We start from the raw sequence: 17,411 nt of genomic DNA, 5'->3' as shown, positions 1-17,411 counted from the left end.
TCTGTCATTTAGTTTTGTAAAGTAAGCCTTTCTGCTATTCATCAACCAAGTGTTGATTCTATTCATCAGGCCAAGGGGTTGCAGTGCAGTGGCTCCATATCCTCAGCAAGATAGGTAGCTACTGAGGCCTATGCACTAATAGTGGGGTCTTGTGCCTCTGGAACCCAACATTGAAGCCATGTCTTTGGCGCACATTGGCAGTAGCTGTGGTGGAGGAGATTGGCTCAAGCTTAGAGTGCTGGCACAGAAAAGTGGATCCCCCTCTTCCATGTTCCCCCACCTCTGCCCTTCTGCCTCCCTGACTCTCTTCACCAGTGCCTCTGTCCAGTGATTGAGGGTTTTGCTGCTGCAGATGCTCCCCTTCACCCTTAGGTCACACATACCTGCTAGCACGTGGACTGTGCTGGACTGCAATGGATCCAGCTATTCTTTAATGCCCTCCTTCAGCTGCTTCACCAGTGCATGCACCTCTGGTGAAAGTGGCTTGCCCAGCCAGCAATACTGACCCCCTGGAACTTCTTCATTTCATTCTCAAGCTCCTTCACTATGGGGATCACTTGGCTAAGGAGGGCATTGCCAGTGCTGAGGCTCTCAGTGGCCTCAAGGAATGGCTTGAGGACCACCAGAATTGGGGAGGTGGTATCCCACTCCATTTTGTGAAGGGGGCCACTGATCCCAATCTCCCCGAGCAAGGCCATTGCATGGGTGGCCTTCTGTTGCTTGACAGCCTTTCTGGCATAAGTATGTGGAGTTCCACCGAGTTTCCACATCCTGCATGATCTTGTGCTGTGGGATGCTCAGTTCTGCCTGTTTGTCCCACAGCATATTGCCCCCCTTGATGCTCCAGTGGAAGTAACCTGCCACCTTTCTGCATTTCAAAATGAGCTGGCTGGTAGTGATGGCACCATCACCAGGAGCCTTGTCCCCCTCCAAGGCATCTCTGACTATGAGGTGGAACTTGTGTGCCACACAGCAGATGCCAACAAAGTTGGCATCATGCACCGCCTTGATCATATTGGCCTCATTGTCAGTGACGATGAACCTGCGGATAAGCTTGCCCTGCCTATGAGCCACCCCTGCACTATGCAGGTCATAGTCACCATGATCTTGGTTGCCATGTGGGAGTCATCCATCACCCCAGCTTGAAGGAGAGCCCAGCGATGCCCTGACTGATTGCACCAGTGCCCTGTGTGGGAGAGGTAGGCATGATCTCCACCCCGGCTACTCCAGATGTGCGAGGTGAAGTGTAAGGCTACCTGTGGACCTGCCTTCCTCAGCTCCTTCCTCAAGTACTCCCTGCATGCCTCATACCACTGTCCTACTAAAGGTGGTGCATGCAGGCACTTGGTACAATGGGGCCATGAGTGCCATGACCCACCTGAACCCTGGATGCTCAATGAAGGAGAAGGGCTGGCCATCCAGAGCAAACATCTACCCAGTGATCTGAGTGACCTTGCTCACCTTTGGAATGCACCCCACCTTTGTTTCCGCCTTTCCTCAATGGTCCAGGGTAGCCTACCTCTGCTTCTTGGGAACTGGGGCTTTGGAGTGAGAGGGGCACTTATTTTTGGGCATGCTCCCACTGGTGCCAGACTGATGAGGAACAAGGGCAAGGGAGTGCTGCCTCCTGAGATGCAGCAGCATCGCCGTGGTGGTGAAGTGTTTTATGTCTTTGCCTCAGCTGATCTGCCTTTGGCAGTGCTAGCACATGGCATACTTGGGATCATCTGCCACCTCAAAATGATCACATGCTACACTACCCTCCAGCTTCTGGGTTGAGGTGGGGATCCTGCCTTATCCCCCTGCTCACCAGGCAGGGGCACAACAACTAGAGGAGCTGAGCCACATGCCCTCACAACCTCCTCTGAAGTGCCTTCCAGAGAAGGAGACCTGCCTCTAGGGGAACTTTGAGAGGTATGGAGCACAAATTCAGATTCCCCCTCCTTCCCCAGAATTTCCTTTGCTATGGCCCTCAGCTCCTCTGCTTCCAGATCCAGCTCCTCCTCACCACTGGAAGCCTCACGCTGGGAACTGAAATTGGGGTGGAGAATGTCATGCTGCTGTTAGTTAGTGGTGTTAGTGGTGGTGGTGTAGGTGTAGGCACTACTACCTCACTAGCAGCAGAAGACTCATCACTGCCAGGAAAGAGGGTGTGTCTATGTTTGGGGCAAGGAGAACTAGCAGCTCTCCCTCTGGCCCCTCTGTCTCCCCTGGCTGAAGAGCTGGGACCTGACTTTCCAGCACGCTTCATGTTTGGTGTGCTGCAAAATCTGTGTGTATAATATATGTTGTGCTTTCCTGCACAGTGATGACACACTGTCAGGGAAAACCCAGATTTCTTTTTGTGGGGGGAAGGAATCAAGATAAACTAACAAGAACAAATAAGAGGATTTGGGGGGAAGAATAAGTTGAAAGGACTGGATAGGGATAACAATAGGGATTGTAGGCAAGGGTAAATAGGAAAGGGTTGGATACAACTTACAAGAAGAGAGACCAGCTAGCAAGAGACTAGCTGGCAAGCCAGCACCTTTCAGATGCTGATGCTCCAAGAGAGACACAGCTCACAAAAGGCATAGATCACTTCAGACAAAGCTTTATATGTTGTTTCTACATCTCTCCCCCAGAGCACTGTGATTGAAAGGGAACTCAGAGAAAGATCACAGTCACTGGCTAGCTACAGATGTCAATATCAGAGCAGGCTTTCCCCACTTCTTAGCCTTTTCCATATATGGAAGATCACTCTACCCCCTTCCCTCTTCTCAGTTTCTGTTTGCTGCAAGCCTTCCAAATCTCTGAATTTCTCCTATTTGATTCAGACCTTTAATGGGTCTCCTGATTCAATTCAGATTCAAAGATTCAGCTGCTGAATCGGGCCGAATCTCCAAATTGAATTGGCTACCGAAGCGTCACATAGCCCTAGTATGTATTAACTAGCTTACCAAGGTGTTCATGGTGACTTAATTCCTTCATATACTTGGGAAAGCCCAAATATCCTGTAGTTTTTGGCTAGTTGTAGTTTTGTTCTGCTTTAAAAGGTGTCCTTCAGACATAATGCATGGTCCATATTACATATCAAGTGTATTGGTAAAACAACTTAAAGTACTCAGTTTTGTGTAGTCTCTGCAAGTATACAATTATTGCATGGTAAGGCAAATGAAAGTGATGGCAATATGCAGCATACTTGTAATACAAGTATGTCACTGTCCCTATAACTAACTAGTCTCCACTGTCATTTTTTTCTTCCCATGCAGTTTATTTAGGTTTTAGTAGTTCTGGGAAGTGTGTAAGTGCTTTATTTTTCTTGTATTGACTTGGAAAGTCACTTTATGTATACCTGCGGAAGAAATGTCACATTGAAATAAAATTGAGAATCACAGTATTTCAGAACCAGGTGAAAGAAAGTATATAGTTCCTTTAAAATTTTAAGTAAGAAGGCAGCCAACCGAAATGTGTTTAGTATTACAATATAAAGAGAGTATTGGCCACGTAAGCAAAGTCAGGGCCATAAAATATTTTTCTTTTAAGTAGAAGAGTAAATATTTGTTTCAACAAGCAAACATTGCTTTAAAATATTTAAAGAATAGTTGATAAATAACCTAAGCATCCCAAGATTTCTCATTACCCTGAAGTAAATAAAAACGTGAAAACATTCAAAAGAATGGCAGTCATCTGCAACAGTTCTTACTGAGCTATAGTAAAATAGTTCATTTACAGTACTTGGTAAATGAACCAAGGCACCCGCTGAAGTCAGTGGAACCCCTTTCTTCTAATTAACGGAGGTCTAAGCACCTTACTGCATTGGGGGCTATTTCAGATCAGGCCCCTGCAGATCGGTTACCTCCAAAGATCTTTCACTGGTGGTGCTGGTCTGCTCTCCAAGGTGTTTTTCCACTTCACTCTTTGCATGCCTCTGGCTCTCTAGCAGTTTATGCTTCATAGATGTCGAAAGATATCAGACAATACCCAACAGTTGTTGTGACAGCAATTTATCACAAATGTCTGTCTGTAGCTATGTTCTAAAATAACATTTCTTGTAGTTGCTGCTTTCCTTTGTTGGTCACCTTCTGCCTGTTTGAGTGAACCTGCACATCCTAACCTCACCCATGCATGAGATTTCTTTTATTCTAATCACACCACGATGTATAGACTGATCTAAGGATTTTAGTTACTTTAGTAGCACTATTTGTTGGGATGGACTTCAAACATATTGAGTCATTTTACATTAAATATGTATATTGACAGCTCTTTAGGTTTCTTACTGAAGAAGGGTCTAGCTGTCTGTCTGTTCTTTAGAGCTCTACTGATCAACTTCTATTGATGTCTTCAGAATTTTTTTTGTCACAAGGGAAAGAGAAAGAAATGTCTTTAAAAATGAAACCAGGGGCTCATAATTCTCCCAAGTTTCCATGATCTTGCTGGGGCCAATAATTTGTCAGTTATGTGAGGAGTGGGAATAAAACATGATTGCTCAAATTTTCAGGAGGCTGCATGTTAAGGAAAGTGTTAGTGCATAGTAATGAGTGTGTAAAATATAGTTTGTTTACACATGAACAGAGAGAAATACATTAGAAAATAAATATTTATGAACAAACTTTCAGTGGTCTCTCTTTAATAAGTTACATGAACGGATTTCCTTACAATGCTTACCTTCTGGTTTGTCACTCATGCATGTCTTTATGTACAAAGTTAGAATAATCTCGCTTTCTGGTCATGTCACAGGAAGTCTTGCAGTACTTCTAAATAATTATTTTGCTGTTATTAGGCTAATATGTTTCTGGCATGTCATATTGTGCACTGTGGGAGCTCACCTTGTTAAGGTTACATCAAAGATTAACCTTCCTTGACAAGATTAAATTGAAGTCATTTTCTCTTAGAGCTTAGTGGCTACAGTATCTGTGTTGTCAGCAAATAGGACTTTCCCCTTTCCCTAGGGCATTATCTCAAATGCAGTGTCAGAGTGCCAGATGGATTTCTTTTACTTTTTTAATCTAATTTTTATTTTTAATTTTCTTCTTACCACATTTCAGCTGTCAAATGCAGTGTTTTCCTTGCTATAGCAAAAGAGCACACAAGAACCTGCAATAAACACTAACCTTTTCCTAAATTCAGCATTAGCTCTTTTGAACTATATAGATTATCTGATTCTTGTTCTTTAGGGCTTATAGAAAGGCCTATATTCTTTTATTTTGTTTCACATTTACATGAAAATAGGTTTTGGCAAAGCACAATGTAATGTAATGTTTTGTTACTTATTGAGGATTTTAAGGTCTTTAGAATCACTGATGGAAGACAATGCACTGCAATTTGATTATTTTGCCCTGAAGCTGTGTTTTCCATTTTACAGTTCAAGAAATGTTCATGGAATATTTTTATGTAAACAATACTAGTAAAATCAATCAAACAAGCAAACAAAAATGCTTAATTGGAAATCTAGTGTATTTTATTTACAGTGTAACAAATTTTAATGCACAGCTAGCTTTGCCATTTAACATTTACAATTGAAAATTACTTTTCCTTCCAAAAAAACATGATGAAGGAGGGTGTCTACTGATTAATCCCTTTAGGAAAGGAATAAACGTTTTGATGAAAGAAAACAATGTATGCCAATAATGTGCTTTTATTGATGATTGACATGTTTTGATTGGCAAAATACTATCTAAGAAATTACTCTAAAATTGACCATTTCCATATTATTCCATTCATATCATTCTGTTTCAAGATCTTAATATTCTAAATAGCATGGGCCAAATTTTGTTTTCATTTGAATTGCTGAAGTCAATGTTGTACATCCCAGTTAGAACAGAAGTACTTCACTGTGGGCACATCTATATGAGATGCTTTACTTTACAGTAGACTAATCTACTGTGCAGTAAAGCATCACTATGTAACTGTGCGCTGAACTCCTGTGCAGTAAAATATGCTAATGTGCAGTAAATCTACTATCTGTATTAACAAATAGTAGATTTAATGTGCATTAGCTAACATGCAGTATTGCATGTGCAGATGCCGACTAGGAACAAATTTGCTCCTGGTCAGCCAGACCAGCAGGGGGCCAGCCTTCTGGAGACCAGCAGGGTCCAGCCCCCTCCACCCCCGCCCCCTGGAAATGCCTGGCACCCAGGCAGCTGCATCTGGAGCTTCAGCTCCCCCTCGCTGCTAAAGGAGGTCAGAGCAGAGCAGGAGCATGCCTGGATCTGCTTAATCCTGTAAGCAGCGAATCTGCTCCGAACAGGGGGCATGTGTAGATGCCTTTCCAGGGCTGGCTTACTGTGCAGTAATTTATTGTGCAGTAAGATTAAACAGCATTAATTGTACATGTAGGTTCACCCTGTATCTAATTAAATAAAATGCAAAGGTAAGATTGCTGACTTCAGTACAAATCTGTTTCCTGGAAGGTACAATGTAATAATTACAGTAGCAGTGTGTCAATTATCCAAACATTGTTTATCCAAATCATTCAGCTATCTGAATGCAAGGCGTTGTGTGGTGCTATGTGGCAACAGCAAGTGCAGTGTTGACTAAGAGAACACCTGAGAACAAGTCTTACAAAAAAAAAAAAAAAAAAGAAAGAAGAAAAGAAAAAAACCCCAAAACAATGAAATAACGAAAAAACTGAAAAACTTGCTTTAGGCTGTGGTGCTGGAGTTCCTTTGTTTAATACAGGGTTCATCAGCTGAGGAATTTGATTTTATGAACAGATTTGGATCTCAGTTAGCTGAGATAATTGACCTTCTACTGTCTAGCTTTTATGGCTGGTTACTGATTTACATGTTTATGGAATATTTTAATGGTAGTCTTTAAAATAAAATCAATAAAGTCTCATTGTGTTTGTGCAGTGAACTTTATATTTCACTCATTTTAAAATCTTATGATTAAATAAGCAAATAGTATTTATTATGACTTTATTAGGATCCATCAGTTTTAAGTAGCACAGGGACCTCACCCGTATTGTGACCTTAGAGCTAGCTGGGGAGGCTTTGTCAGGGCTAGCAGAATTAGAAATGTAGCTGTGGTGCCTTTGAAAATTAGGAAATAAGGGAGGTGTAGTCCTCCCCACTTCATGGGAACTCTTGTGGACACCCTGTGGGTGTGAGGAGGGGGATTATTGCAGGCCAAAAGGGTAAACTAACCTTGTTGGCTCCTACACTCCCAAGAGAAGGCATTACCAGCAACTAGGTCAATGGTTTGATGGTATCAGATGCTTTTGTTTTAAAGCCAGTTTCAGATATTAATATGTATCCATCCTCTTTGTATGTGAAAAATAGCGTATGGAAAGAATGAATGAACAATTGTAGATTTTTAAGAGGAGACACAGTAGTAACAATTATTATATAGTAGCTTTGTTTACATCTTTTTTTCCTTGGTGACCAAAATATAGGTTTAATATTTTGAAAGAATAGCTTTATGAGTGATCTGTGGGAAACATGTTTTATGGCTCTTTCTAGGTATATTGAGTACTCTTGTCATACTGCTCAATGGAAATACAACTGCAATAAATAGCAAGATACTAGTGACCTTTTTGCTGAGTAAAACTAGTTGCATACACAGCTGAGAAATACTGGCAGCATTTCAAAACCTATGGGTCTGTTACCTATCATTTATTTAAGTTTATAAACTCTGTAGCTATATGTCGGCCTAATAAATATTGAGATAAAATCCAATAAAGGTAATTTTCTCAGTATAGGGTATAAAGTCTCCATGTGCCCCAATATTATTTATAATTTTATACTTATTTATTGCAGTAACTTAGGATTCAACTTCATGGGGTTCTTCAAAGACATTCTATATTGATCCACTATAGTTAACAAATACATGAAAATATTTTTGTTGATGCCAAAGATTAAGGCTATCTGAGAGAATACAAATCTGAGTGGGGAGAGGAAGACTATGCTACTGTGTGTTGCCTATTGAGTTTGACAACTTCTGCCTGAGTTAGGTCAGAAACAATCAATAATTTTATCTAAATTGCTTTTGCTTATCTTGTTATGGTTTTGTCCAGAAAAAGCCAAAGATTCTTGAATTGTCTGTATACATACAAATGATAATTTCTTTTTTCAGAAAAAAACATCAAATCTGGGTTTAAATGCCTGTGCTAAACTAGAAGTTGATTGTGCATTATTTTATGGTGCCTTTTGTTATATGACCTTGTGGTGTTCAGCATTAAATAAATAACTTCTTTTCTTCAAGGAAGGTTGAAGAAATATAAAAACTGAGGGAAAAAGAGGGGTATGAAATTCTGGTGTGTCTCAAATTTTTGCTGGTTTCCTTCAACTTCTCTTGTGCAGTTGGAATGCTTTTGTTTCATAAAGTCCTAAATTCACCACTAATAGCAGTTCTTAACTCATAGAAATATTAAACTCCGAGGAGATTTTTGTCAGTTCAGAATTTTGAACCAGTATTACCAACAGTGGTTAGAGGAACTAAAATATGTAGCTTTTCATATCATGATCTTCTAGAGAAGACAGAAAAGTGAATGAGTTGCTCAGTATTTGAGTAAATGAATGAATGAATTAAAACATAAGAAAATTGCATAAGATAATGTGAAAAGTAACTAAATGTGAACTTCTGTTGCAGTATGAATATTTCAATGCTGTTCTCATAAATGAACGGGATGAAGAAGGAAACTACTTGGAACTGGGAAAGGAGTTCATTCTAGTTCCAAATGACCACTTCAATAATTTGCCTGTGAACATTAGCCTGAGCGATGTCCAAGTACCAACCAACATGTATAATAAAGGTAAGCGAAGGTCTCATTTCATTCAGCATCCCACAACTTTCTGATATTTTAGAAATGTATTAGCTTATAATATTAGCTATAAAATATGGTAATTCAATAACAACACATTGTATGATTTGTTAAGGTTAGACTCCCTCTTAGTCTTCAGACATGGTAAAGATGACAAGGGCTACAGTTCTGATTTTTTTTTTAACATGGCTGTAACTTAGTGACCTAATACAGTCAATTTACAGCACACATTCTATGACTGAAAATAAGATTTCTTGTAGCAAATTGCTTTCTTGGATTTTCAGATTAGCTAACCAGCCTTAAAATGTCATTCACCAACTAGATTCCCTATTTACCGTTAGCCTAAATGAAGCTTCTAAGTGGAACAAAGTGGGGTGGGAAACCCTTTTGAGGAATTGTGCTTGTCACAAGACAGGTGCTATGCTTTTCTTTCTTCCTACCCTGGAACTCATCCTGAGCAAAGTTCTCTGTTCTAGTGCCCACCATGTGATCTAGTTCAGAGTAGATATTAATTTGAGAAGGGAGGCTGCTTATGGCTCATGAGGGCGTTACTTTCATGCTCTGTTGTCTCTCTCTCGTAGTCCATTTGGCCCTCCAGTCCCAACCATAGGCTTCACTGTTTCCCTGTCTTCTGTGCTCTCTTCTCTCTTGTAAGGACCTTGCTGTGCCCTGCCCACTCTGGGCTTACCATGGCTCAGTTGCTCACCATGCCTTCTATGGCCCCTCTATGGTCTTTTTACTCTATAGTCTTCGAATCTCTGTCACTCTCTTCATATTGGAGCCCACCTGGGCTCTTGCAGGGACCTCCTCTTTACCCCTTTTTTAGGGTTATCATATGTCCAGGTTTTCCCAGACATGTTCTCTTTTTTGGACCCCTGTGCTGCGTCTGGGCAGGTTTTTAAAATAAGAGCAAATGTCTGGGTTTTCTCGTCTCCCGGGCTAGCTGCTTTGGGCTGGGAGCAGGGAGTATGGTTATTGGCTGTCGGGGGTTATGTGCTTCCTGTGTGGGCAAGAGAGAGAGAGAGAGAGAGAAAGAGAGTAATGTGGGAGCTGCTTGGGCAGCAGGGCTGGGGGGGCAGGGGTCTGCAGGTTGGGAGTGAGTGGCACTGGCAGGGCTGGAGGGCAGGTCAAGGGGCTATGATTTGGGAGTGAGGGTGATCAGCAGGGCTGGGGGGCAGGAGGATGTGGGTTGGGAGTTAGGGGCACTGGCAGGGCTGTGGGGGTAGGGGGCTATGGATCAGGAGTGAAGGCTACTGGCAGGGCTGGGAGGGGTGCAGGGATTGTGGGTAGGGAATGAGGGACACTGCCAGGGCTGGAGGGGAGCAGTGGGCTGTGAATCAGGAGTGAGGGGCATGGGAGATCTGACAGGTGGCTGTGGGTTGGGTGTGCAGTGCACTGTCAGTGCCAGGGAGCTGTGGGTCAGAAGTGAGGGGCACCAGCAAGGGGCAGGGGGGGCAGGGTACTACTGTTTGGGAGTGATGGGCACTGGCATGGCTGGGGGCAGGCAGTCCAGAGTGAGGGGCAGCAGCAGGGCTGGGGGGTGGCTTGTCAGTGAGTGGCAACAGAATAGGCAGGAGCAGGGCACCAACATGTCATTGCGCCCCCACCATCATATGAAACTTCCAACTGTGGACCACAGAGCACTTGTCAGTGGTCTGTGGCAAGCTGGCTGATCACATTATCTTGCTCTTCCTCCTTGTTTGAAAGGTATTAAAAGACAGCTAAAAATAGATTAAATACTTTCCTAACAGTACATACCACATTAGACATTTTGCTAATTCACACAGGGATGTTATGTAATCATGAAAGAAAGGAGAAATAATATAAATAGTTTGTATTGGGAAAGGAGGTGATAATAAGACAGTTTATTTTCTAAGATGTGATTTCCACTATGGAGCCTGTTGAGAACCCAGAAACCTTACAGAAACATTTTAAATTAGGGATTACAAATAACAGAGCTTCCTGGAGAAATGATTAAAATGGAATATTTTAAAGAGATTTTGAAAATACTTAAAGCTTGTAAAGCTATTGAATGATTTCTGTGACACTTCTTAAAAAATAGTAATATTTTTCTTCTTATGCTTCTTCTTAAATTAATTCATTCCAGAATTGCCATATACATATGCTGTCCTTATTAAAAGAAGAATAAAGCAAAGGAAAATATGGTTGCAAAAGAATATAGAAATGCTCAAACAATCCTTACTACAGAGCAATTTTAACTGGTCTGAAAATTGAGGTGGTGAGGACTTTATTATAATGAAACTATTAAATAATATACAACATATTTATATACCAAGCCCTTCTTTGGACCTGAATGAACTCCACAATCAGGCCAAAGTCAGCTGGGTTGCTAAGTCTTGTTTTGGCCAGTAAAGCAAAAGTTGTTTATAGAGAGATTTGTGAGCATACCGGTGGGATTCCTGGTTCCCCTGTGTCTAATTTGGACCAGCCAAAATAATTACTTCATGAAGCTGCAGAAATGCATTTTAGTCTTTTGAATTTCTTTCAGCTGCTGAAATCTTGATTACTCTTGACATTTTTCTTATGGGAATATGGCTACAGCTTGGATGTTCATATTAACTTGAGAAACTTTGTCCTCAGCCAAGCGCAGTGGTCCATATACTTAGTTTTTTGGCAGTCCATACTCATGTTCATTGACAACAGTGGTAGGGTGCTGGTAAGTTAATCAAACCCTTGACTAAGGTATAGGTAGTAGATAGTAGGGGTGTGCGAAATAGGCCATAATTGATTCGGATTTGGATTCGGCCCAAATTGGGGACAGTGAATAGATTAATTGATTCGGATCACTGTCCCAATTCGATTCAGCTGAATCCAAAACTGAAGATTCGATGGTGATTTGGAGAATCAGCAGTTCAGCCATAGACATAGTCTGAAATACAGTAGAACCCAGATTCCTTGCAGGGTTAAGTTCCTTACTTTCCCCCGCAAAAATGAGGATTTTCAAATTAACTAGGGCTATGTGTAGCTAAAGTGAACAGCTGTGTGGTGCTCCAGCTGAGGGGAAAAGTAGTGCCCTTTGAAATAAAAGCCACAGCAGACAGCTGAGCAGCTCATTCTTAATTTGGCAACCCTCTGGGAACCAAGGGAGTTGTGAACCACTCAGATATGAATGATCCAGATTACAGTGTACTTAGATAGAGGCCAACACTTTGATATAGCCTTTATTTTAACTAGGAAAATGTTATGCATCCAATTTGAAAGCTTTCTGTATTTAAGAAGCTTAATTAATAGAATTTCAGAACAATAAGTTATCACCATTGATTGCGGTTATAATAATTAGCCAGTAGAGCAGAACCAAGTATTGCCACCTGCTCTGTAAATTGATTGCTTCATTACATGGGAATTCTGTATAGCTCTAGTTATTCCCTTCTACCCTTGACGTACAGGCACAGGCACACTTACTTTATCATACATACATTCCCTTTTTGGTCTGTTTAGGACACTTTGGCATTAAAATCTTATGCAATCATTTTCTTCGTATATTTGTTTCATAGACAGTTCCTAAATACAACTTGATTGTTACCTATTTTAGAAAAATTTCTATATAATTTTAGTTCTCTAATTTATCCTTGTTTTGTGGGGTGGGCATACTTAAGTATTAAATGAGTCTTAGAAAAGTGTCACAGGGCACTAAGGTGCCTGCTCCTCTTAGAGCAGAGATTGCCTAGGGAGTGAACACAAAGAGCCAGATAAGAGCCCAGGTGCCGGTTGCCATGACAACTGGCTAATGAGGGAATTGGCTGCACCTGCACCTGGTTAGCTTGCGGGAAGAGGCTGGGCCCTGGGCCCATATAAACCCCAGGGCTGGGACCAGGCAAGTCAGCTCCCTACCAGTAGCTGAAGGGGAGGAGCCTTCAGGAAGGAAGGAAGGGTGGGCGGGCTGAGAGATGCTACAGCCATTGGATATGTTACCCTTAGGGCTAATGGGGCACCAGGAGCCCATAAGGTACCCTCACGCACTAGGCACCTAATATTAGAGAAGAAGCTCTACTCTTTTAAAGGGGCAGAGCATGCCTTGAACTTCATGTTACGTTATAGCCCAGGGGCTCATGTTTGTTTGCTGTCTAATAACACCGGTGGTTTGGGTGAGGCTATTTGGGGAAGGAGGAGGCCTCATTGGGGGCCCACTACAGCTTGGGGACCCAGGTGCCAGAGAGGGCATGGCAACCAGGCTGCTGAGAGCCCAGTGAGGACAAGGGGGCTGAATTATGAGGTCTAGGTGAGACAATGTCAATACCATCTGTGAGGCTTGGGGCATGGTAAAGGGATGGTTTGGAGCCATGCATATAGCCCACAAGGCTGAGAGACTCAGGAACCATCCACCATAGCGTGGGACACCAAAGGGTCTATGACCCACAGGGTTCCGTAAGATCTAGCCAGACCGTGTCTAAACACAAAGATGAAGGGCAGCTTCCCTATATCAATTATACCAACAATATGTGGCGGGTGAGATAGAGGGTGCCTGCAGGGCAAGACTGGCATGGTTAAGTAGCCTAGGGGTAACATGGCTGCCCCTAGGGACCCCACCCTGCTACAAAAAGCAATGGCTGTTTACGCAAGCTTAAAATATAGCCACCTCATGGGGCTTCGATACACCCTCCCCACCCTCCAACAGGGGCTGAAAAGCACCCAGACTGAACTCCCTCCACTCCCTTTCCCCCCTCCCATTCTGAAAACAGCAACAGGCTGGCTGGCAGGCAGACAAGTTGCAGAACATGCTGTTTTGAAACAAATTCCTTTGACCCCTCATGCAATGAAGGCTCAGATTTTCAACTGGTTGGCCATTTTTAAAGCTGCCTGCAGCTGTGCACTTGTGTTTGGTCATAGCTATAGACCACTTTCTGTAGCCAGATTGTTACTTGTGTCTGTGCCCCTGGGCTGTATCCTCATCTGAGTGTGGGGTGGCTGGAAGTAGTGCATCCTGGGATTCTGGAGGACTGCAAATTGCTTAGTTTTATCTTGGTGGAACAGACTGAAGTAATTCAGCTTTTTTTTTTTCTTCTGCTAATTGTTTGTCTATTGTCCCTGGTAGCTTCCTCCCCTCCAAGCCTGACAGCTTTATTCTCTGTTCTTAATTGTCAACTGTTGCTATGCTGACTTCCCTCCTCAGACCTGATGAAGAATGCCTTGCATTCAAAAGTTTGTCTAATTTTATTTCTCTAATTTCATTTCAACCACACAGTTGGTCCAACAAAAGATATCAACCCTCCAATAAATCTTTGCCTCTCTTGTAATTCCTGGACTGTCATGGCTACGTCACTCTAGCACTTCTATAAGCACTTTCTCATTTTGTCTACATAAACATACTTACTAAGAAACCATGCAACCCATTTGAGAAAATGTTTTAGTTCTTGAGATCATTAATCATTTTGTATGTGCAAGTACATGTTATAAAAGTTATAGATTTTTCCTAGCCTTTCCTGTCGTTATGGTTTGGGAACTGGGAATAGCCTGGAAGCCTGTTCCCCACCCAGCTTCACAATTGCAGAAGTGGGCAGGGAATAGGCTCCCAACCCCTGCCTTATGATTGCTAGGTTGGGCTGGTAAGAAGCTCCCCAGCACCCTCCCCATGATCATGGAGCAGGTGATCCAGGCTTGGAGCTTGGAGAAAGAGCTGCAGCGGAGGGACAGGTCCCAGCTCCTTGCCCCAATCTGCTTGTGGGGCAGCTAGCAGTGAAGCCCTGGCTGGGTGGAAAAATCTTGCCCAGCTAGGGCCCAGCTGCTAGCTGCCCCACTGGTGGATCGGGGCAGGGGGCTGGGACCTGCCCCTCCTCTGAAGCTCTTTCCAAGCCCCCTGTCCACATTTGGGGAGTGAGGGCCAGGAGCTTCCTGCTGCCAAGGCAGGGGGACATTGTCATTGCCCGGGCTCTGGTGGTGGAGCCTGCCCTGGCAGCAGGCATCTGTCAGGTGTAGGGAGAACTCTTTTAGCCCCCAGTCAGGAGATGGCACCAGAATACAGCTATGCTCCCTGTCTGCCCCTGGGTTAGCACCCTGGGGGAGCCTAGAACACCCCCTGGCTGCTGCAGGTGGCCAATGCAGGGCTGGTGGGGGTGGGAGTAGGCTGCTGCCAGGAGCAGCAGATCTTCTCCCACATCCCTGCACATGTAGATGCCTTTAGAATAAACCCACTCTGTAGCAAATGCACGTGTAGACAAGCCCACGGAAAAGAGTCTTCCAACTCTCATCTATTTCAGAACAGGGTTTGTGTTTCATTTCTAAGAGGAAAATGAAATATTTGTATATAGTTGCTGGTGCACTGAGCTATTTAAAATGCAAAACAGTTTGAGGGAATGGGCCACCTTTATGTCTCTGGAAAATGTCTGTTTATTATACTGTTTGGTTTTTAAAGAGTTTAAAAAGTGTGGAAATTTGAAATCTGTCAACTCGGTCATCGTACATGTTCTGTTTAAGCAGACAGTTTATTGAATGTGATATAGATGTGGTGCTAAGGCTCACATTATGATGTTACTTTAAACAGTGAACAAGTGATTGAGTATAAGTGGAAGGGTGTAGGAAAAGTCTCGGAGGAAACTTGTATTCCAGGCCTGCTTCTGTCCCCCATGGATGTGACAGCTGACAGAAATCTATTTGTGTGGAGGTCCCCTGACAGTCCTAAATTAGAACTGGATGGCCGGGATGGATTGATCATTAATTCCCCTTAACAGCTGTATCATGCATGTCTAGTCATCTAAAGAGAAGGAGGGGAGTAAGGAAATTATGATTATCTAAATATTACATAAACATAGCTCATTGCATTATTAAAGAAAAGAAATAGTCTGGTGCCCAGAAGTTTGAAGTCTATCTTTACTAATACAAAATGAAGGCAAATAAGTCCAACATCAGAATAGATTTGCACACAGTGGGCGCGTCCGCACATGCACTTGCAGCCTCTCAAATAGAAGCAGTGCAGATTTGAGCAGGGGCTTTTTTCTACAGTGCACATGCTCGGACATGCACTTTGTTGTGGAGCAAATTGTGCCGTTTGGGGCAAAATAATCCTGCCTGGTTCCTCACAGATCTACAGCCAGGGGGAGCTAGAGCCCGGGGCCAGCACCTGTGCTGCCCCCAGCAGTATAAAAAGCTGCCCTGTCCTGCCCCCAAAAGTATAAAAAGCCACTCTGGCAAGTAACTCAGGGCTACTAGCTCTTAGGAGCTTCTGGGGCCCAGCCAATTGGTACCTGGGGACACTACCCCTTGTGCCAGCTGGACTGCTGAAGCAGCCCTGAGAGTTTCCTGCACCCTATACCCACTGCAGCAGTCTGGCAGTGGGGGCTGCTGTCTGGCTGTGACCTGCTGCACACCTGCTGGACCCAGATGGGGACTGCACAGCCAGTAGAGGCATCTGCCTCTCTGGGCCAGATGTCAGTGGGCTGTGGCTGCAGGGTTGGCCTTTGTGCAGCACTATTGCCACATGTGCTCCCTGCTAGGCCATCTGGGCAGCTATTGCCCAGAAAATGTTCCGGGTGTGGTGACCTGCTTTGAACTGTCAAAGCATATCCTCCTGGCCCCACTTGCCCAGGAGGTCAGCCATAGCCAGCTGGGTCGAAGGTGCCAGCTCTGAGCATGCAGGGTCCTGCCACTGGCATCCCAAGCAGCACTTCTAGTGTTCCCTATCGGAAAACTGAAAAAACCCTGATAAAAAAAATCCCAAAGTCACTCTGTAAAATACCCCAAAATCCTTCGCAAGGAAATTCCTCCACAAGGAAAACAAAAGACCACTATAAAGAGAGAGAGAGTAAGACAGAGACAGCAATGAGTTGGACAATGTTTTATTGATATATCTGTAGTGTTAAGATTGTGTAGATTGTTGCTGGGGCTGGCTGTGGAATGAGGGTCCTATGGTACGGAGGCTACCTGTCTACTAGCCTTGTATTGTAACATCCTCATGCCCCAGCCAGTCCCTCCACTACCCAATGCTACCACCTAGAACATGGGGCTGAAAGCCCAGGGCTGCTCCTCTTTGGCTCAAATTACTGCAGTCCCAGGCACACATGAAGACAGTGTGCTTAGGAAGCAGCTGACACCAGTGTAAACTGTGCTGGAGTTTATTCAGGTGCATTAATAGTGCATGTAGAAGTGTCTAGTGCATGAGTAGTTATGTATCTTAGCTTATTTATAATAGCTCTTTATAACATTAAAAAATTCTAGCATAATTATGTGAAATAAAAGCTCACAAAGCATGTGCTGGTCACCATTTTGATAATTTTACTTACACGTGCATCATTTGACCATTTTGTGTCGTTTTCCACTCAAACTCCGGTAGGCGGTCATGGCTATGCAACTTTCACGTATTTTGTAATGTACTATGAATAATGGATAATACACATCTACTTAATATGTGCGCATCATTATAATTGCTTTTTTCATGATATGTTCCCCTTATTATAAGCATTTTTGTGGAAGAACTTCACTTGTCCATGTTTCATAGTAGTGAGGGTCAGGAGACACTTGAGCAGATCATCAAGCCTGACCCCCTGCCAGGCAGGAATGAATGCTGGGTTCACAAGACCCCAAACAAATGATCATCCAACCTCCTCTTGAATTTGCCCAAGGTAGGGGCGAAGACCACTTCCCTGGGAAGTTGGTTCCAGATTTTGGCCACCCTAACTGTAAAATATTGCCTTCTGATCTCTAACCTAAACCT

At 43.3% G+C, this 17,411-nt stretch overlaps 1 protein-coding gene across 1 annotated transcript in view; it reads left to right on the top strand.

The window, feature by feature from the left end:
• CACNA2D3 (calcium voltage-gated channel auxiliary subunit alpha2delta 3) overlaps positions 1–17,411 on the top strand; it is an 889,480-nt gene that overhangs the window by 361,787 nt on the left and 510,282 nt on the right. Inside the window, exon 5 of the mRNA XM_025197140.1 lies at positions 8,575–8,737. Within this exon, the coding sequence (XP_025052925.1) occupies positions 8,575–8,737 (163 nt within the window). The remainder of the gene's footprint in view (positions 1–8,574; positions 8,738–17,411) is intronic.

This window comes from Alligator sinensis, unplaced genomic scaffold (genome assembly GCF_000455745.1).
Source record: "Alligator sinensis unplaced genomic scaffold, ASM45574v1 scaffold391_1, whole genome shotgun sequence".
NCBI lineage: Eukaryota > Metazoa > Chordata > Crocodylia > Alligatoridae > Alligator > Alligator sinensis.
This window is presented reverse-complemented; position numbering and strand designations above follow the sequence as displayed.